The sequence below is a fragment of the Mastigoproctus giganteus genome, chromosome 2, assembly GCF_048544385.1.
Source record: "Mastigoproctus giganteus isolate SK-2022 chromosome 2, ASM4854438v1, whole genome shotgun sequence".
NCBI classification, from domain to species: Eukaryota; Metazoa; Arthropoda; class Arachnida; order Uropygi; family Thelyphonidae; genus Mastigoproctus; species Mastigoproctus giganteus.
The window spans coordinates 209,349,105-209,370,982 of NC_143576.1; the positions used below are offsets into that span (position 1 = coordinate 209,349,105).

Sequence of the window (21,878 nt, forward strand, 5' to 3'; positions counted from 1 at the left end):
GTAGTACCTCTGAGGAGAGAGAGAAAGAAACTGAGCAAGTCAGGATGGAACTTATAAAATGCGGTTACCCCCAGAGGGTCATTGATAAATATAGTAGAGGTGTGCAATCTAATCATGAAACAACACTGTCCGTTCCACAGTTTATATTCCTTACTATCCGGGCTTATCAGATCGTATTGCAAGGATGCTTCGTGACTTTCAGGCACGCTGTGTGCAGCTTCTGAGCCGGAGGTTGCACACGGTAGTGTCACAGGTCAAAGACCCCATTGCTAGGGCCTCTAGTAGCGGGGTTATATATGAGATCAGATGCCCGGATTGTGGGGAGTATTATGTAGCGGGAGACAGGATGGAATTTCTGGAGAGTATCACATGGAAGTGTTCTACGTATCATATTGAGGTAAACTTCTTTTATTCTTTTACAAATATCGGGCGACTAAAAGACCAACTGGGGGAACACATGAGAGCCATACAGACCACAGAGTTCAATAAGTCCGCGATTGCTGAGCATTATTGGGAAAAACAGCACCAAGTCTCCCCCGAGAATGCTGTCATCCTTGACCTGGCACACAGGTTCGGGACCATAAGTGGTTGGAGAGTTTGTGGATTGGCTCGTCCGAAAAGAGTAGCATGAATAGGGATAGGGGTGCTCGGCTCCACCCCATCTTGGAAGCTGTAGTCCTTGCAAGAGATGAGCGCTTCGCGTTTCCACATTCTTGAGCCACTTCTGGTTCTGGCGCAGTTGAAAGTAATACTGAACATGCGCCTGGTCAGCCCTGGGTGCCGTGAACCTGATACTAAAGGATGTGTTGCCAAGTAGCATTGTTGTTGAGAAAGGAGGCAGATGCCCACGAAAGCTACAATCATTGTTTTATCGCTTTTAATTTTCATATTTTATTGTATCTTAAACATTTTCGTAATAAATTTTATTTTATTTTATAGTAAATCAGTTTTGTAAATATTATTTTACAGTATCCACTGTATCGCTTGGTACATTTTATTATATTTATATTTTTATATTTTTACAGTATTAAACTATTTTAATCAAAACGGTTGGTGTATTTATTTAAATATGTGATATAAAATTGGACTCCTTAAGCGAGTTAATTTTGCCGCTGTCACATCTGTACAATTCTGAGCAGACTGTTTTATTTTTTCTGATTGACTTAGTATGGTTGTTAAAGTTGATTGCGCTAATCCTAAAGAATGTGCCACATCGGATTTTCTTTTGCCGCTTTCAACAAGTCGTACGATATTTAGTTTAGTTTCCAAAGAAATTGCTTTTCTTTTCTTTGATTCTGACATTTTAACAAAAAAAAATTATTTCTATTAAAATTTACAAAATCTACATTATGCAATGCGCCACACTGAAACAATGTCAATCATGTATTGCAATGCACCACACTGAAACACACCCTATGAAGTGTAAACAACGACTAAATTAGGCAAATGACGCACAAAACTGTTATAACAGACACACCCACAGCTCAGGAGCACTCATGAGTACGTAACGAGTAGCCCTCAGTCACCAATCGGATGATTGTCGGGCGTTGGCCTTAAATTGGAATATTTTTTATGTTAAATGGGGCTTGAAATTGCAGACTTTGTTATATCGAAGCTTCATTATCAGAGGTAACGTTAACCGAGGTATGACTGTATAGTTATAAACAAAATATACCAATAATATAATAAAAGTTGAGGTAAAAATCAGATGTGTTAAATAAACAATAAAATAGTTATCCCTACCTTATATAACCTTATAGCTTGTTCCATTGGAACATGCAATCTCACCCAATACTCTAAAGTACCATATATAACACCAGTTTGACCATCTTTGACACCTATAAATAGCAAAATAGAACTAAAGTATATATAAAATGTAAAGTATGTATTTCAAAAGATTTTCTGTAAAAGAATAAGAGAAGTTTACCTCAATATGATACTCTCCAGAAATTAAAACAAATATAACATTACAGTAAAAAATAAATTCAAAACAATAAAAAAATTAATTGAACACAATTAAAAATAAATTAAAAGAATTTAACGTCAATTTTGCAAAATGATTTTCCTTCCTGAAGCTGACAACGCTTTTTAAATTTTCATTCCTGTGATCACCACATACAGTTGAATAGTATTTTCAGCTTCAGGAAGGAAAATCATTTTGCAAAATTGATGTTAAATTCTTTTAATTAATTTATAATTGCATTCAATTGTTTTTAATTGTGTTCAATTAATTGTTTTCAATTTATTTTTTACTGTAATGTTATATTTATTTTAATTTCTGGAGAGTATTACATGGAAGTGCTCTACGTATCATATTGAGGTAAACTTCTTTTATTCTTTTACAAATATTGAAATCAATGTAAAACGTATTGAGATTGAGCATCACAGCTCTGGTTTATATTATCAAATTTTAAAAGGTTGTACAAAATCTCACATATTTTACCCGGTGTGTGTGTGTGTGTGTGTGTGTGTGTGTGTGTGTGTGTGTGTGTGTGTGTGTGTGTGTGTGTGTGTGTGTGAGCTAAATTAAATCATGTAACAAATAAAATACAGCTTTTTACATGAATTACTGCATTAAATATAAATGTTCTTTCATTAAAACTGTACAATACAAATAAATGAATAATTATGTCAAGATATTTAATTACTAATAACTTTATTATAAGTAATGTAAAATTTTAAGTCCAGTGCCCACAACTGAACAGCAGTTTTAAGAACAATTTTGATCATAACTTTATTGATATACAAGTTTTGTATAAATGTTATGTAGAGAGAAAAGCATATACAGTGAAACTTCTCCTAACGGACACCTCTCGTTAATGGACATCTCTCTACAACGGACATTTTCAAATTCCCCAACTCACCTCTATTGGTTTTAATGTGTTTTCAGCTTCTGTCTAGCGGACATTCTCTGTAACGGACGCGGACAGGCAATCTGCACTGTTTCGTTTATATTAGCACTTAATTTGATCTCCCCATAACGGACTGCGGGAGAGCTCACGGCCCTTTTTCTAGGAACTGTTCTTCCACGTATTGCCTCAATCGTGTGTTTATTTTCTATTTCCGATTCTCTGAATTTTATCGAGGTTTATGTCACGGTTCTAAACCCTTTTTCAAGAATTTTAAGGTACGTGTAAAACTTCTGATGAATTCGGTGGTGCAGGGGGGTGGAATTTGGTCGGCCTTTCGTCTTTTGAGTTTCAGTTTTCAGTTTTGTTCAGTGTCGTGTGAAGTGCACAATGTCTTCTCGTAAACATTTAACTTTAAAAGATAAAGTCGAACTCATTAATGAGTATGATCGGCAAAAAAATAGTGTTCGCAATCTCGCTGCAAAATTCAAAATCGGGAAGACGCAGGTAAGCGACATCCTAAAGAAAAAAAAATGAACCGAAATGATCAGGTTCAAAAATCATTCCCGAAAACTGTTGGACTTCAAATTGACAATGTTACGTATGAGTAGTTTTGTCGCGCACGTGCTAAAAATATTCCCATTAATGGGCCTATTATTAGGGAAAAGGTTTTGGAGGTTGCGAAATCTATGGGAGTAAATGAGTTCAAAGCTTCTGTGGGATGGCTAGACAAGTTCAAAATGCGGCATAACATTTCTTGGAAAACCGTAAGTGGTGAAGGTGGATCTGTTGATACTGGGGTTGTAACAGAGTGGACCATTAAAAGTGGAAGATTTATGTCGTGATTTTGAAGCTAAGGATATTTACAACTGTGACGAAACAGGGTTGTTTTTTAAAGCTCTTCCTGAAAAAACAATGAGTCTAAAAAACGGTACCAGGGCGGTAAAATTTCTAAGGAACGCTTGACTGTACTGTTGTGTACAAATATGCTGGGAGATTTTGAACAACCTCTTGTTATAGGAAAACCACAAAATCCTCGTTGTTTCAAGGGCATAAAGTTGAATCTTTTGAATGTTGACTGGAAGTCTAATAAAAAAGCGTGGATGACACGAGATATCACGAGCGAATGGATAAGTCACTTTAACCAAAACATGATTCGTCAAAACAGAAAAATTATTCTTTTCATGGATAATGCTGCATCTCACCCGCACATTGAATTGTCCAACATTCAAATCGTTTGTCTGCCACCAAACACATCTGCAGAGTGTGAGCCCTTGGATCAAGGGATAATAAAAAATTTTAAACTTCACTACAGAAAACATGTTTTAAGACATCTCATTGCAAACATGAACGATGTAACATGTGCGAGTGACCTTGCAAAGAAAATCAGCATCCTAGATGCGATTCAATGGATTTCCTCTTCAGTAAACGCAATTAGAAAACAAACTGTCGTGAACTGTTTTGTAAAGTCTGGCTTCTCAAATGCAAAAATTGAGTTGTGAACAGCAATGTAGAGCACCAAGAAGAACAAGAACTTCAACATCTATTGATAATGTACGATACTTCAGCTACAAGTGACCCTGGCTACAAAGATATAGACTCGAACCTCACTGCAGAAGATGGTGCTCTAGATATCAACGACATTATCATCGATATTTTTCAAGAAGTTCCTCATGAGGATGAAGAAATGGAAGGAGGTCATTCTGTCGAAGAACATATTAATGACGAACCACTGATGAAAATAGAAGAAGCACTCATACAAATCAATTGTTTAAAAATGTTTTTCGCCGCTGAAGAAGATACTGAAGGACTTTCAATGGTTTCTTCACTCCAAACAAATGTTGAAAACAAAATTATCAGCCGGAAGAAGGTGCAGAAGAAAATAAGTGATTACTGTATGTATTTTTCTCAAGATAAAGTCATAATATGCATAGCACAATTGTATGTATATTATTTACAAAAATATTGTGCAAAATCTGTATATAATTTAATTTAATTTTACATTAAACGTTTAACGATTTTTCTTTCTTTTTTTTTTTTTTTTCTCTCCCTCAGACTTCTTGTTAGCGGACACTTCTCTCTAACGGACAAATTTTCGTTCCCCATGGCTGTCCGTTAAAGGGAAGTTTCACTGTATATACTAGAAAATGTTTGAGACCTTAAAATAGCAATGAATGAAAAATAAATATTAATATTAAATGAAAAGCAATTAACAAAAACAGTTAATTAAAAATATTCTACGCTATAGTAAAGAAATTAAGATTCTAATCTAGCAATCATAACACAAGAAATTGAATATCTAATCAGAATATTAATAAATTGATAACCACCTGGTCTTAATGAAATTTTTTTTTTTCCATTTATTAATACACACAGTTTACATACATTCATATATACACAAAACTTACATAGATTTATATACAATTATATATACATTTCCATCATCCAGGTCTTGTGTGCTTGTGTGTGTGTGTGTGTGTACGTGTATCATGGTGGCTCCAAGGAACCATGGTTCCTTGGAGCCACCATGATACACGTACACACACACACACACAAGGCAGTAGCCCATCTCCACCTTTGTTCTCTGTGTTGGTGTAGAAACACTAGGCCACTTCACCACCAGGGAGCAGCGAACACATGGGCAGCTACAGTCTGGTGCTCGTCCCCAGGCAAGATGAAACCAGCCTGGGTCTACTGACCTATATGTGCTTATGTGCACAAATTCCCACACCCACCAGATGTAGTGCAATAATGCTTCTGGAAATATTTCTAACCAATTGACAATAATAAATAGCTAATGTTTTTCTATAAAACAGTCACCCACTGCATAACCAAAAAGAAGAATATCAATAAAATCCATCGTTCCTGATCTATTATATCCAAAAAAGGATCAAGTCACTTTTCTGACAATCATATTCACAATGGTACAACTGCCCGACAGGTACAATTTGCAGAACTATACTTGCCATGTTTGGCAAGTATAGTTCTGAGTATATAGTATATAGAGTAGAATATCATCTGTATGTCCCACCCCACTTCACCATACATTGTAATGGCCTTAGTTAGCCTCATCCCCATTGCTTACTGAATAACAGAGTGGTTATTTTCATAAATAACACAATTTACAATAAGAACATCTATGGGCAACACTGCAATGCATGATATGAATGGCACAACTATATAATGAGTTATTTATAGGATAGAATGAGCCACTGGAAAATTTCAAATGGGCCCCCAACAACAAGACATCGAATATCATCAAACCAATTTTAATATATGCATCTTACACATTATTCTGGGAATTTCTGACACAATGGCTATTTATTGGTATAAGAGTTACTTTGCTACACTGCACCGCTTAATCTAATTTGAAATAAACTCTAGTGGCCTTTTGTACAACAAAAGGATAGTTATATTAAGCTCAGTGACATTTTTTATGTTATGTATAAAAGCAAAAGACAAGACTAATCAGAACAATCTTTCAATGCAATGTATAAGGGGGGGGGGAGGATTCAAAAGTTCATGACCTGAATAGAAAGAGTAGTGGTACAGTGTTAAAAATTTCTGAATTTAATGTAAAAGGTAAGCAGCAGCTGTTATCAATCCACTGTAGGATGGAAGCCTCCTCAACAATTCATGTTGAGGGAAATGAACCATAATCTGCCACACTGGTCCAGAGCGGATTGACAGATCGACCGTATTTAGCAGTCAGGGGCTTGAACCCGGGTCTACTTAAAGAGCATGTGCTGCTGCACTCCTTCTCTTGACCACTCGGCTATGGAGGCCACTTCAAATAGTAACCTGCCAAGTATCATGCGGTTTCAATAAAGTCTGTTTTTAATTACAGGGTCATGAAGTCAACAAAGTTGCATGAATGAGGAAAGATGGACAAAATCAGTCATCATGCAGTCATCCAATATTTGGGGAAAAAAGGGACAAATGCCAAAGGCAATTCATGAGAATATGGTTACAACATTGGGGAAGGATACCCTTCCTATTCCATGGTTAAGATGTGGGCAGCAGAATTTAAATGAGGGAGGGAGAGCCAGGAAAATGACCCACGCTATCTGTGGAAGACCTGCAATGTCCATCACTCCAGAAATCATTTGCAGTGCCATCAGTCTGCACATATACCGTCACTCACTCATCACATGATCTGGTGATGAGTGATCGATAAGAGACAGTTTTGTACATCACCAGCACTTGGACATCACACTTGAATGTGCCTGACACAAAATAACAGTTTCTCACTATAAAAAAAAGATGTCAGCACGATGGCCAACAAAGTTGTTGACACAAGAGTTGTCATGTGAAGTAAACATTTGCATCATTTTCAAACAAATCCAGCAAATTCCCTTGCAAGGTTTGTGACCATGGATGAGACATGGGTCCATCAATTTCATACAGAGACAAAGGAGCAGTCTAAACAGTGGAAACATAGATCTTCTCCCCTCCAAAGAAAGCCAAGTAAGTTAGTTAGATAGTTATTTGGTTTTTAGGAGCATTAGCAACTAAGGCCATATTGTTCCGGGATATGTGGTGGTCATTCCCTAACCTTTCCGCATCCTCCGTACAGAGGCTTAAGTTCTGTATCCCCAATTCACAAAGGGGGATCGAAGGGTGACACGAGTAATTACAGACCAGTTAGTTTAACTTCTGTTCCGGGTAAAATAATGGAGTCACTGGTTAAAGATGCATTGCAGGATCATCTAGACGAGACTGCAGCAATAATTCAGACACAGCATGGGTTTGTTAAGGGAAAGTCTTGTCTGACAAATTTGATTGGTTATTATGATGTGGTCACAAAGGAACTGGATGCAAAAAATAATTTTGATATCATATATTTGGATTTCAGGAAAGCTTTTGACACTGTTGTGCATGGAAGACTACTGTACAAATTGGAGCAGAATGGTATTAAGGGTAAGTTGCTACAATGGATAAAAGGATGGTTAAGTGGGAGAAGACAGAGGGTGGTAATCAATGGGTGCTGCTCTTCGTGGACTAATGTTATTAGTGGAGTCCCACAGGGTTCGGTGTTGGGTCCATTGTTGTTTTGTATATTTATCAATGATATTGACGAAGGTATATCAGGCTTAATGTTGAAGTTTGCAGATGATACAAAGGTTGGCAGGGTTGTTAATGACAGTCATGGCAGTGTGCTACTGCAACAGGATCTAGATAATTTGGGCAGATGGGCTAAGAAGTGGCAACTGAAGTTTAACCTTGACAAATGCAAAGTACTGCATATGGGTAGAAGTAACCCCAGAGAAACGTACCAACTGTGTGGTACTACACTTAAGGTGGTAGAAAATGAAAAAGACCTGGGAGTAATTGTGCAGTCAGATATGAAGTTTTCTGAGCAATGCAGACAGGCTGCCAGGGCAGGTCATGGGGTTTTGTCAATGATATATAGGAATTTTGCTAGCAGGGAAAAGGAGGTGATTGTCCCTCTGTATAAGGCAATGGTCAGGCCACGCCTTGAGTACTGCGTACAGGTCTGGAGGCCTCATTTTAGGAAGGATGTAGATTTGCTTGAGCATTTACAGAGAAGAGCAACAAGATTGGTGAGGGGAATGAAGGGATCCTCTTACCAAGAGAGGCTTAAGTTCTGCAAATTGCAGTGGCTGGAGACTAGGCACCTGCGCGGTGATCTGATTGAGGTGTATAAGGCCTTAAATGGGTTGAGCACACTGAATTCTGATGGGATCCTTCCACTTGTTCAGATTACGAACCTACGGGGGCATAAATTCAAATTAAGAAAAGACAGATGTAGAATAGATGTGCGGAAATTTGCCTTTAGTCAGCGGGTGGTTAATTCCTGGAACAAACTTCCATCTGTCATTGTGGAGGTTGATAGGTTAAATAAATTTAAGGAGGAACTGGACGGGCATTTGGAGGGAATGGTGTGATTTTTTTTTTTTGGCTGATGCTGCATAAGCTCATACACTTGCTTTCTTGCATCACATGCCACTACTACTACTATTCCTGGAGGCCTAAGAGAAAACTTTCTTTGCAGCTGGTATCAACACATTGCAGCATCAGTGTCAAAAGTGTATTGACTCCAAAGAGGACTATGTTGAAAAGTAGTGTTACCAGACTCCTCAAATAAACCATTCATACTCAGGTCACAAACTTTTCAAATGCCCCTTGTAATATGGAATTAAGATAGGAAGACAGCTGGCTATATGATAATTCCTTCTGATATTCCTTTCTGTTTCTCTTATTATACTGGAATTTTTGACATGAACCCTACCATAAGTTTATATTGCTATACTAGATAACATATCATAATTGACCTAAACCCAAAACTGCAGCATAATTTTCTGTCTGCACTAAAACTGACAACAGTAGTAAACTTATTTATCAATTCAAACTCAATTTTGAACAGCCAAAGAACAAAAAAACTTGCTTCTTATCCAAATAGCAAACAATTTGGATAATTGTTTGCTATTTGTCTTTGCTTGCTATTTGTTTGAATTTAGAACTAATAGCTTTTGTCAAAGCTATTAGTTGTAAATTCTGTCCATAAATCACTTCCACCCATCTTTCATCTGGATGAAATTATTGCACTGTCATCTAAAGATAAATCTAATTTATTAGTATTTACACTTCCTCCAACTTAATGATTTTGGTAAACCTCCTATCCTACTGAATGCGTTCTGCTCAATGCCTCCTGTGCTTTTTCAATAGAAACAAATGAAGAGAAATCTGAAAAATCTCAATGCTAAGAAGTCTTAAAGCCCTGATGGCACTTCTTCACTTGTCCTTAAGACTGGTATTCAAGAGTTAACACCTGTTTTATGTCACATTTTTATAATTTTTACAAATTTAAGTCTAATGTCAACAAGTATCTTCTTTCACCTTCTCAACCTTCAACCCATGCACAGTACTAAGTACTATAAGTTCTTATACCTCTCATGCTTGGGGTTTTCTTATTAATACTAATAATAAACACTTCCTATTGGGTTTTTTTCCCCTTCTGTCATCCCTTTCAATATGAGAATTTGCTCATATTGAGCAAAAATTGTAGTTTATCTTTTTGTTTATTTATTTATTTTTAAAGTCAACTTTTGACACCACTAAAATCCCTTAACTGTTTTTGGAAATTATAGATACAATTTCTCTGGTGCCAGAATTTCTTTTAAGACTTCACTTTGCTTCATATATGGGAAAAAATGATTGATCTGACCTTCTGTAATGTGCAATTTGCTATACTGGCCTTGCATAATATATGGGTAATGTTACCTTAACTTGTGAATATGGCACCTTCAATTTCATGGATAGCTTTATCAGAGTAGCTTTTGATAAAGATGAATTGACCTATACTTTGTATTAGTTATCAAGCCTAGTCTTATGATTTGCATGAGACAACTGAACCCTTTAATCATACTTTAATTACGAAAACTAGCTTCATATAAATGACTTAGTTCACAAAACAACAGATCCATGGAGAACTATGTTTATTTTAGAAAAAATCTAACAAAACTAATAATACAATTTCTGCTTCAGCCTCAGCAACTTTGTGGTGAATTGAAATAAGGCATGAATTGTTGCAAAAAAAAAAAAAAAAATTCCCCTTATTTCCTTCCTATGAAAAATACTCTGTTCAATTAATAAGTTTAAAGAGACCATCTCTCTTCTCTCCTCTTCTCACTCTACAAAAATCCCAGTTTTTCCACTACGAATGCTCTTTCTACATCCTGTTTCTAACAACAGCTGTCAAGCACTCTAAGCTGCTATGTACTTTGTGGACATTATGTAAATGATCACTACAATATACAACATGCTATAACATGAGCATATAAAAACATGAGTAATGATTACAGATATGATATTCTCAGGCTATATACCAAATAACAGTTAAACAAAATTTTTATTAATTTACAATGCTGACTTCTGAATCAGGTAAATAGCAAATTTTTTAAAGTAACATACAAGAAACTACATTTTCAAAGAAGAAAATACAGTAGAACGTCAGTTATCTGGAATAATTTGAAAGGTTGATCTTTCTTCTTTTTTTTTAATGGTAGTACAGTAAAGTGCTGGTTATAGTGATCACATTTGCAAATTGAATTTTAATTCTAATAAGCAAAAGATTGAGTTTACTACCCGTTTATAACAGATTGTACAAACAAAAAGCCCAATAAACCGAAAACTGCAAATTGTTTTTATTGTTTTATGGTTGTGAACCCTAGAATTCTATGTGACCTTTAGAATAGAAAAATATCACAGAGACTACTGGGTTTTCCTGGAAACCATGAGTGAATTTCAGATTAGTTTAGCTCCAGATTTGGTAAGAACAATATCGGCCAGAAACTGCGATTTATTATTTTTCTCAATTTTTTACAGTAAAATGTGAATGAAAAGAAAATGGATAGTTTAAACATTGCAACAAAAAAAAGGAAATTATTAATAGAATTAGAAAAGGTGAAAATTTAGGAAATCTCTCCAAAGAGTTTAATGTGGGGATTTTAACAATTACGACACCAAGAAAAGTTCCAATGCTATAACAGAATTTGTGTTGATTATGGATAGCAGGAAAAACACAATGTCGAAACCTGAAAATGACGCTTTAGAGAGTGCACTTTATTTATTATTATTATTATTTTATTTTATTTTTGTTTTCTTCAGAAGCGAAGTTTAGGTGAACCAGTGTCTGGCCCAATGTTGTGTGAAAAAGCATTAGATTTTAATTGAAAATTAAGAAGTAATGAAGATTTTAAGGCAAGCACTGGTTGGCTGAAAAATTTTAAACTGAGACATGGTATATGTGAACTAGACATTCAAGACAAGAAACTTTCTGTAGACAAATCAACAGTGGTGTCTTTTAAAAGTAAGTTCGCTTCAGTTAAGCAAATTACGAGAAAGAAAACATTTCTAATGTTAATGAGATGGGCTTATTATGGAAAGCATTACCAAGAAAAGCTCTAGCCACTAAAAGAGTAATGCCTGCACCAAGTTTTAAGATGAGAAAACAGAGTTACAATTGCTATGTGTGCAAATGTCATTGGAATGCACAGATTGTCCATGCTTGTTATCGGTAAGTCGAAAAAACCAAGAGCATTTAAAGATCTTTCTCATTTATTTAATTTATTTAATCTTAGATTTTATTTTTAATCTTAGATAATCGAACTAGAAAATTTTCCGGACAGAAAAATTATCCGGAAAATTTTCTAGTTCGATTATCCAGAATATTGGTTATTGTATCACCTGCATATTTTAATCAAAAATGAATATCCAACACCATTTACATTACAATGTCTGTAAATTCTGCCACTTTATGTAATCATATAATTGTTTATTTTATAATTTCTTTTTCAATTAGGAGATTTCAATAATGGTCCTTGAGGTTGTCACAGACATTCTCTCAGATATGCCAGACAAGCTATACTTGCTATCTGGGAGTCTAAAACGCTGATGAAACTGATATTCGGGTGACACTCAAGTCAAGTGGACCCAATTTCGGCGAAGTCCGGACGGTCTGTGACAGCCAAATCCTCTGCTTGCACCTTCAAGATGGTGGGACTGTTAGTAATCCTGGGTATAACCTCCATGCACAAGTACATGGTGGGTGACCACCCAGGTGTGAACCAACGTAAGCAGGGGTCGAGGTGTGGTGCCCACACCACATGGAGGAACGCCGCCCCTCTATGTTACCAGGCAGTACTAGGTGGTAGATGACTCTCATCAACCGGTGAAATACCACCACTTTGCTTATTGGAGGCTTGAAATGGTGGAACCCATGTTTAGTCTCTAGAGCTAAGTTCCGGTCAACCTTTCCCTATCTCTTCCATCATGCAGTATGATTGATGACTTTTGAGGTTATGATGAACGTCGTGGCGAGATCCAATATTCCTTACATTTCGAGGGTACAGCTCTAAAACGGTGTTCGCAGGCCGGCCGCTAGTTAGTACACCGGACTGAACCTATTGGTAACTCTCTAGGAAGCTTCCGGATCAGCTAGTGTATAATCTTGCTGCCTCTACTCTGCCAGATAGTGACTGGAGGGAGTCCGAGTAGTGTGTATGCGGGGAGCATTGTCGAGGCCACGTTATGTCAAGGATCTGGGTATATTCTTACCACATGTACGCCATATCCAAAAATTTCATTGCTTCATACAGCATGTCCCACCTACTTTTCCTTACTATTGAATACACCATGAATTGTCAAACTAATAGAGCAAGCTTATCTGCGAAAAGATCTAAACCTCCCAAGGACTTCCTAATTCATTTCACAAATATACGTGGTCTCAATTCTAATCTCAACGATGTCCATTTCCACTTGCAGTCTGCCAAACCCCATGTACTTTTTCTGACAGAATCTCAGTTATCGGTTGATTCATCTACTGCTCATCTCAGATGCCCAAATTATTCTCTGTATGATTCCTTTCGCCTCAAAGGTGGTACTTGTGCATATGTCTGTTCTGATATTCCCTGTCAGAGACTTGGCAATTTCGAATCTCCTCTCTTTGATCTTCTCTGGCTTAAAATCTCTCTACCTCATTGTGTCAAATTCATCTGTTGTCTCTACCGTTCTCCCAACTCCACTAATCACTTGGAGCTCTTTGACTTCCTCTCTTTGCAACCTGACTTTCTTCAGTCCAACTTTCCTAACAGCGAAGTAATTTTCCTTGGTGATTTTAATGTTCACAACTCCAGCTGGCTTCTGTTTTCTAGTCACACCGACCCTGCAGGTCGAGATGCTGAGGCTTTTGCAATTACTAATGACCTAGCACAGATTGTTCATTTACCTACAAGAATACCGGACAATCCTAATCATACAGCCAATACGCTTGATCTTTTTCTCACAAACAACCCTTCTAAGTACATGGTCGAAGTGAGAGGTCCTTTAGGCACTTCAGATCACAACTTGGTGATTGTCTCTTCTCCAATGGAACCTTTATCTCATGGCTATTCCCAACCACGTGTTGTTTGGCATTACAAGAATGCAAAATGGGATGACCTGCGAGACTTCTTTTCTTCTTTTCCTTGGTCGGATTACTGTTTCAAAACTTCTGATGTCAACGTTTGCTCAGATCGTGTCAGTGAAATTATTCTTGCAGGAATGGAATCCTTTATCCCACACTCCACTTTAAAATCTCGTCCTTTATCTAAACCTTGGTTTTCCAATAAATGTGCTAAGGCTGTCCAAGAGAAGAATGTTGCATATCGTAATTGGCTTGTTTCTAATTCTTCAGTTTCATTTTCTGCCTACACCAAAGCTCGCAACAGTTGTAAAGCAGTTATTAACCTGTCCAAACTAGAGTTTGAACAGGCTAAGAGTAGAAAACTTGCTTCTTGCCCTAATGGTAGCCGAGCATTCTGGACTCTTGCCAAAGCTATTGGCCACAACTTTTGCCCATCTTTACTCCCACCTCTGTCCAAACCAGATGGTTCTGTTGCCACTTCAGCCAAGGATAAAGCTGACCTTCTAGCATCCCATTTTTCTTCCAGCTCATGTATTAATGATCTTGGTAAAACACCTCCCACCATTCCCAACACGCTCCATTCAATGCCTCCTGTGGTCTTCCGTCAAAAGGATATTAGAAGGATTTTGATGAATCTTGATGCTAAGAAAGCTCCAGATCCTGATGGTATTTCTCCACTTGTTCTTAAAACCTGTGCTCCTGAACTTACTCCTATTCTTTGCCGCCTTTTTTCACTTTCTTATTCCAAAGGTGTTTTTCCTTCTGCTTGGAAATTTGCTCATATCCAGCCAGTTCCTAAAAAGGGTGACAAATCTCTCCCATCCAATTATTGTCCCATTGCAATTACTTCTACTCTTTCTAAAGGAATGGAGAAATCAATTAACCGCCAACTCTTAAACTACCTAGAAACCTTCCGTCTGATCAACGATCACCAGTATGGATTCCGTCAGTGTCGATCCACTGGAGATATTCTGGCTTATGTTACCCATTTATGGACTAATTCAATGGAAAGGTTCGGTGAAACACAAGTAGTTGCTCTTGACATCTCAAAGGCTTTTGATCGTGTTTGGCATAAAGGTCTTCTAAACAAGCTTCCATCTTATGGTTTGCCAACTGTTTTTAGTAATTGGTTATCCAGTTTTCTCTCTGATCGCTCACTGAGGGTGATGGTAGATGGCTCTCTGTCTTCTAACTTCTCTACTAATGCCGGTGTCCCCCAAGGTTCAGTTCTTTCCCCCACTCTTTTCCTCTTGTATATCAATGACCTTCTTCCATTGACTGGAAATCCTATCCCTAGTTTTGCTGATGATAGCACATTGCATTCAACTTTCCATTTTGAGAAACCTTGTCCTGCTCAATCAGCTTCAACTTCTCGAAAATCTGCTACCAATTCCTTAAATGCCGATCTTCAGGTAATTCTCCAGTGGGGCAAAGACAACTTAGTTGATTTCAACCCTTCTAAAACTCAGTCTTGTCTTATATCTCGCAAAAAGGATTCTTCTACTCCTATGCTTATCTTTAGTGACACTCCGATTTCTAGGCAAAATGATATATCTCTTTTGGGGATTACCCTGACTTCTAATCTCTCTTGGCACAAGCACATTACAAATATTGCTTCCTCTGCATCTAAAAAACTTGGTTTTCTCTTTCGCTCTCGGCGTTACTTTTCTTCCAAACAGCTGCTCACTCTGTATAAATTGCAAATTCGCCCTGCCATGGAATATTGTTCCCATATCTGGGGTGGTGCCCCCAAAACCTCTCTCCGGCTTCTTGATTCCATTCAGAAGAGGGCAGTTAGGTTAATTAATGATTCATCTCTAACAGAGTCTCTCCACCCGCTTTCTCATAGACGCACTGTTTCTGCTGCATGCCTCTTCTACAGATACTTCCATGGGCACTGTTCTTCTGAATTGGCTTCTATAATTCCTGCTCTCTCTTTCAAAACAGTCCGAACACGTGCCGCCACCAGCCAACATCCATTTACTGTCCAACTTCAAACCCACAGAACCAACTTTTCATCTTCCTCATTTATTCATTCAACTGCCGTTTTCTGGAACAACCTTCCTTCATACGTATTTCCTGAAAATTACAATCTACAGAAGTTCAAGTCCAATGTCAACAAATATCTTCTTTCGTCTTCTTAACCTCAAACCCAAGCACGGTACTAAGTACTATAGGTCCTAATACCTCTCGTGTTTGGGGTTCACATAAAAAAAAAAAAAAAAAAAAAGGAGAAAGATGCCTTCCAGGAAACCTAAAATTGCATATTAAGTCATTTTCTGACTGCTTACAGCCCTGACCATGCCAAATAGCATTTATAACCCTGTTCCCTACCTTGTTGAAAAAGTGGCATCTTTTAGCTCCTGATTTTCCTGCTGCATGTCAACAGACAATATGTATGTAAACAAAAGCAGGTGAACATTCAAGAAAATGAATGTTCCTGGTATATGGTGATGGAAAAGAAGCAATCCAACCAGCAATATAACCTTGAATATGACCTAATAATAACAATGCTTTCTGCTTCACTACTTAAAGTTTCAGTCTCCAATAATCTACAAGCTGTTATTGGTATTTAATTACGCTGTCCATACATTTTACATTCTCCTACAAATGATCATGTGATCTAATGCATTGTGCTTTTTTTATATACTGCATCTGCAGTTTCTTTTCTGTGAATAAACTAGACTTTGGTTTGCAATTGACAACCATCAAATATTGATTTTTTATTTGTTTATTTTTAAAAAAAATTGAACTGTTGCAGAAACACAGAGATTTAGGTTTGAGTGAAAATAACAAAATTCTAAGTGCTTATGATGCCCTACCTAAGTTGCATTAAAACTTTTGTTTCAAGGCCTCTTTTGCATAAATTTTAAGGAATAGAAAATTGACTGAATTAGGAATGACCGAAAATGAAAAACTGAACAGGAAAAGAGTGAATTTGTGGTAAAGGTATTTCAGATTTAGAAAAATTTTTATGGAAAATGTCTTACTTAATTTACTGAAAGAATTTACAGCAATGCTTAAGCATACTTAACAATTCAAAAATAACTTGTAAGCTGGAAAAAAACAGAAAGAGGGACTGTACTCTTTATGTGCAATGTGACAAACACAATAAGAAAAACTTTTTGTAAGTGGGAGTAGTAAGCGTTCATGCATTTCCAGAGGGACAAAAAAACCTACGAGCTGAATACAATAGCAACACAAATGCATAGATGATGTCACAAATTTTCATTGACTTTTTGAAGGAATGGGAAATTATCACAAGTCAATAAAAAATTGTGCTTATCTTAGCTAACTGACCTACATATATAAATGCGCAGTTGAACAACATAAAACTTGTATTTTTTCCAGCAAATATAATGTCCACAATACAACCCTTGAGGAATCATAAAGAGTACAGTTTTTAAAACATTATACAGGAGTGTAATGCAACGCAAAATTATTGCAGAAATTGAAGAAAATTATGGTACTAAGCTAATTAAAAAGCAAAACAAAAAAAAAAAAAGTAAATTTATTAGGAACAGTGCACTTTCACTGTGTGCATATGACACTAAGGAAAATGACAATGCTGAAAACACACACACATAATGAGGTCCAGAGAGACAGTATTTAGTATAATGGGAGTAATGATAAACTTATAAAAAAAAAAAAAAAAAACTACTTCCCTCAATGGTCATCTCCTCTCATAGTTTGTCTAGTTCTTCTCTGAATTTATTCAAACTACCCACTTCCACAATACTAGATGGAAGCCTATTCCGACAATCAACTACCTGCTGGCTGAAGTCAAACTTCCGCACATTGCCCTGCAACCACCCTTCCTCAATTTGAATTTATTCCCTCCCCCTACCCCCATGTGTGTAATCTAAGCAAGAGCAAGGATGCCATCATCACTGAGCTTACTCAATCTGTTCAAAGCCTTAAACATCTCAAATCAGATCTCTTCAAATGTGCTAGTCTCTAGATGCTGCAATTTTCAGGACCAAAGTCTTTTTGGTAAAAGCATCCTTTCATTACTTGCTAATCTTGTTGCACTTCTTTGCACCCATTCCAAGAGATCCACATTCTTTGAAAATGAGGCTTCTACACTTGTATATAGTACTCAAGATGTGGCCTAACCATTGCCTTGTACAATGGGATAATCATCCCCCTCATACCTGTTGGTAAAATTTCTGTATATCATTGAGAAAACCCCATGAGCCATCCTAGCAGGCTGTCTGCACTGCTCAGAAAACTTCTTATCTGATTGCACAATTATCCCCCCCCCCAGGGTCCTTTTCATTTTCCACTATCCTGAGTTACACATTTGGTCCATTATTCTGGAATTACTGCTACTCATATGCAGCATACCTTACATCAATGTTAAACTTCAATTACCACTTCTCAGCCTATCTGCCTAATTTTTCTAGATCTCTTTGGGATACCATACTCTGACTGCTGTCATTAATCACCTTCCCAACCTTTGTATCATCTGCAAACTTAGGCATTAAACCTGATATGCCTTGCGAAAATTTATTTTTATTTTGTTACACAGAGCATTAAAAAACTACAATAAATAAATTAGCTTTCGGCTGGGTGGCAGCCTTCATCGGATTAAAATACTTGAATGGCAGTTGGAATAGAGATGCACTGCCAGGATGGTGCGTGAGGCGCGTGGTTAATTGTTTGTTGATGTTTGTGGCTGTGACGTATGGTGGTGACGTGGCCAGCGTTTGTCTATGGATAGAATTACTGACTCTGTGATGGGGTTAACTTGACAACCACTGTTCCTGTTCAAAGCGGTGTCCGAGCATTTTATATTTAGCGATTCCAACCAGGTACGCCTCAGGTAATGGTGGGACCTGTCCACAACCACGACATCGCGGTGTGGGTCGATGTCGTGGTGGGTTGTCCAGACATGCTCGGCGATAGCTGAGTGTTCTACATCTGCCAAACGGATCGCCCTTTTATGTTCTGAGAGACGTTTCTCGAGTCGACGTCCAGTCTCTCCAAAGTAGCAGCTCGTGCAGTCACAGCAAGAGATGCGATAGACCAAACCACTCTGTAGAAGGGTGGGGACAGGTGTTTTTATGTTGGAAAGGAGAGAACGCAGTTTCTTGCCTGGGAGTTGGATGCACTTTATCCCATGCGATCTTAGGATTCTACCGATCTGCTGTGACAGGTTGGGGTAGTATGGGATGAATGCCCTCGTGGATGACTCGTCACTGTTGGCGTTGCTGTTGGTCGTCACGTTGTCGCGTGCTTGTAGATCACACCTGTCAAGGACGTCGATGGGGTAGCCACACCTCGTAAGGTCTACTTTGACTCTGGTGATCTCTTTGCGTCTTTCATCTGTGGAGCTGGAGTGTGTCCAGGCACGAGTTAGCAAGGTTCGGGCAGTTGAGAGGAGGTGGCCCCGTGCGTGTGCTGACTGGAAGTTGGTAAATTGGCCAGCACACATAGGCTTACGATAAACTGTCGTCTTCAAGCATGTGTCTTCGCGCCGGACAAGTGTATCTAGGTATGGTATAGAGTTGTTCGACTCCAGCTCAATCGTGAATTTTATGAAGGGCGATAGTGAGTTGAGGTGAGTTAGGAGTCGCTGACCTGAGTCTCTAGGGATGACTACGAACACATCGTCTACATAGCGACACCAAAAGGCGATGTGATCTGGTGCATGTGCCATAGACAAACGCTTCCCATACTACCCCAACCTGTCACAGCAGATCGGTAGAATCCTAAGATCGCATGGGATAAAGTGCATCCAACTCCCAGGCAAGAAACTGCGTTCTCTCCTTTCCAACATAAAAACACCTGTCCCCACCCTTCTACAGAGTGGTTTGGTCTATCGCATCTCTTGCCGTGACTGCACGAGCTGCTACTTTGGAGAGACTGGACGTCGACTCGAGAAACGTCTCTCAAACATAAAAGGGCGATCCGTTTGGCAGATGTAGAACACTCAGCTATCGCCGAGCACGTCTGGACAACCCACCACGACATCGACCCACACCGCGATGTCGTGGTTGTGGACAGGTCCCACCATTACCTGAGGCGTACCTGGTTGGAATCGCTAAATATAAAATGCTCGGACACCGCTTTGAACAGGAACAGTGGTTGTCAAGTTAACCCCATCGCAGAGTCAGTAATTCTATCCATAGACAAACGCTGGCCACGTCACCACCATACGTCACAGCCACAAACATCAACAAACAATTAACCACGTGCCTCACGCACCATCCTGGCAGTGCATCTCTATTCCAACTGCCATTCAAGTATTTTAATCCGATGAAGGCTGCCACCCAGCCGAAAGCTAATTTATTTATTGTAGTTTTTTAATGCTCTGTGTAACAAAATAAAAATAAATTTTCGCATTATGAATCCAGAGCACGTAGGCCTGTTTTATTCTGATATGCCTTCTTTAATATCATTAAAAAATATAGAAAACAACACCAGTACTGAACCCTGGGGAATTCCACAAATAACAGTAACACAAGAAGACCATGTCCATAACCACTCTTTGTCTTTTCCAGTCAACCAACCCTTTATCCATAGCAGTAACTTTCTCCTAATGCCACACTGCTCCAATTTGTATTGCAATCTTTTATGTGCAATAGTATCAAAATCTTGCCTGAAATCAAAATATATATGAGGTCAAAATTATTTTTTGCATCTAGTTCCTTCATTACTGCATCACAGTATCCAATCAGACTGATCAAACAAGATTGCGCCTTAACAAATCTATGCTGCGACTGCAATATAATTGCATTCCTGTCTACACAATCCTGCATTACTTCTTTAATCATTATCTTCCTTGGAACAGAGGTCAAGCTTAATGTCTGTAATTACTCATTCTACCCTTTGATCTCCTACATAAATTGGGTATACAGTTGTACCTGAATCCAAAAGGTACAGTTGCACCTTCCCTGAATCCAAAGATGCTCTTATAATCATGGCTAAAGGGTTTGCTTACCTGTTTTGCTGCCTCCAATATTATAATTGGATAGATTCCATTCACTCCAGGTGCCTATTTTAAGTTTAGCTTCAACAATTTCTCTTCCACTTTCCTGTCAGTCATCAAAATCATTTAGCTCCCTGTTAAAATTTGATTTGATACACTTCTGGTACACAATCATTTCATTACAAAAAATTTATTGAAATTTTCTTTATACTATATTACATAATGCCATTAATCTTTTCACTGCTGTTATTTTGAAACATGCTACTAGACTAGACTAGTATATAATATAATAGGATAAGAGTTAAAATTTGCAAAAATGATTTTTATCTCAATTATATCATATTGACTAAAATGTATGTCACTATAGAAAAAAATTACTAATGAAGAAAAATGGCTCTAATGAATCAAAGCTGGCTGATACCAGGAATAGTGTGAAACTGAGTTTTCAATCTCCTTATGAATACAGCACTTGGAAGCTGTTCAGCAGAATTAAAGGCAGTAGTTCATACAGAGCAGTGTTAGGGCCCAATCAGGAAATTACAGTCTCTGACAGAGACCGAAGTTCACCCATCTATATTCTTTATGTTTACTATCAGATTTTTCTTCCAAAGAAACAAGGGAACATTTACATTCCAAACTTAGTCTTCTGAACTGCCAAAAATATTTTCCCCTTCTTTGCCTATATGGGAAGCATGATTAATCTAAGCCCTTTTTCTAAATTAAAAATAAATTTTAGTGCTACTGATAAAAAGGAATAAAAGGAGTTATTAAAGAAGAAAGAGAGAGAAAAAAAAAAAACCTAAGAAGTCTACACACTAACCTACCTCAGCTTGTGAAAAAACTACTCATGACCAGAGCAAGAACTCATTGTAAAATAGTTATTATGGTTATTAATAATATTTACAAGGCCAAAATTTCCATCATCAGTACAATCCTTTCTACTTTTTTTTTTTGCACAGCCTGAAGTCACCTTTTTTTTTTCCTCAGCAAATATAAAAACCATTACAGTAATACACCGAAGTTATGCGATAGGTGGGTCCGACAAAAATCGCTTAAGTCAAATTCGCGTAAGTCGGAGTACAACTTTGCATATAAATACATATAAATTTTGTTTAATTGGGACCAGGACTAACAAAAACACTAGTTTAGAAGAAAAATATTTAATAAA

At 37.6% G+C, this 21,878-nt stretch overlaps 1 protein-coding gene across 1 annotated transcript in view; it reads right to left on the reverse strand.

Annotated features, from left to right (window-relative positions):
* The window catches only part of LOC150090021 (protein fantom-like), a 234,503-nt gene that overhangs the window by 40,015 nt on the left and 172,610 nt on the right, over positions 1-21,878 (reverse strand). The window contains exon 23 of the mRNA XM_090390151.1: positions 1,744-1,838. Within this exon, the coding sequence (XP_090246277.1) occupies positions 1,744-1,838 (95 nt within the window). The remainder of the gene's footprint in view (positions 1-1,743; positions 1,839-21,878) is intronic.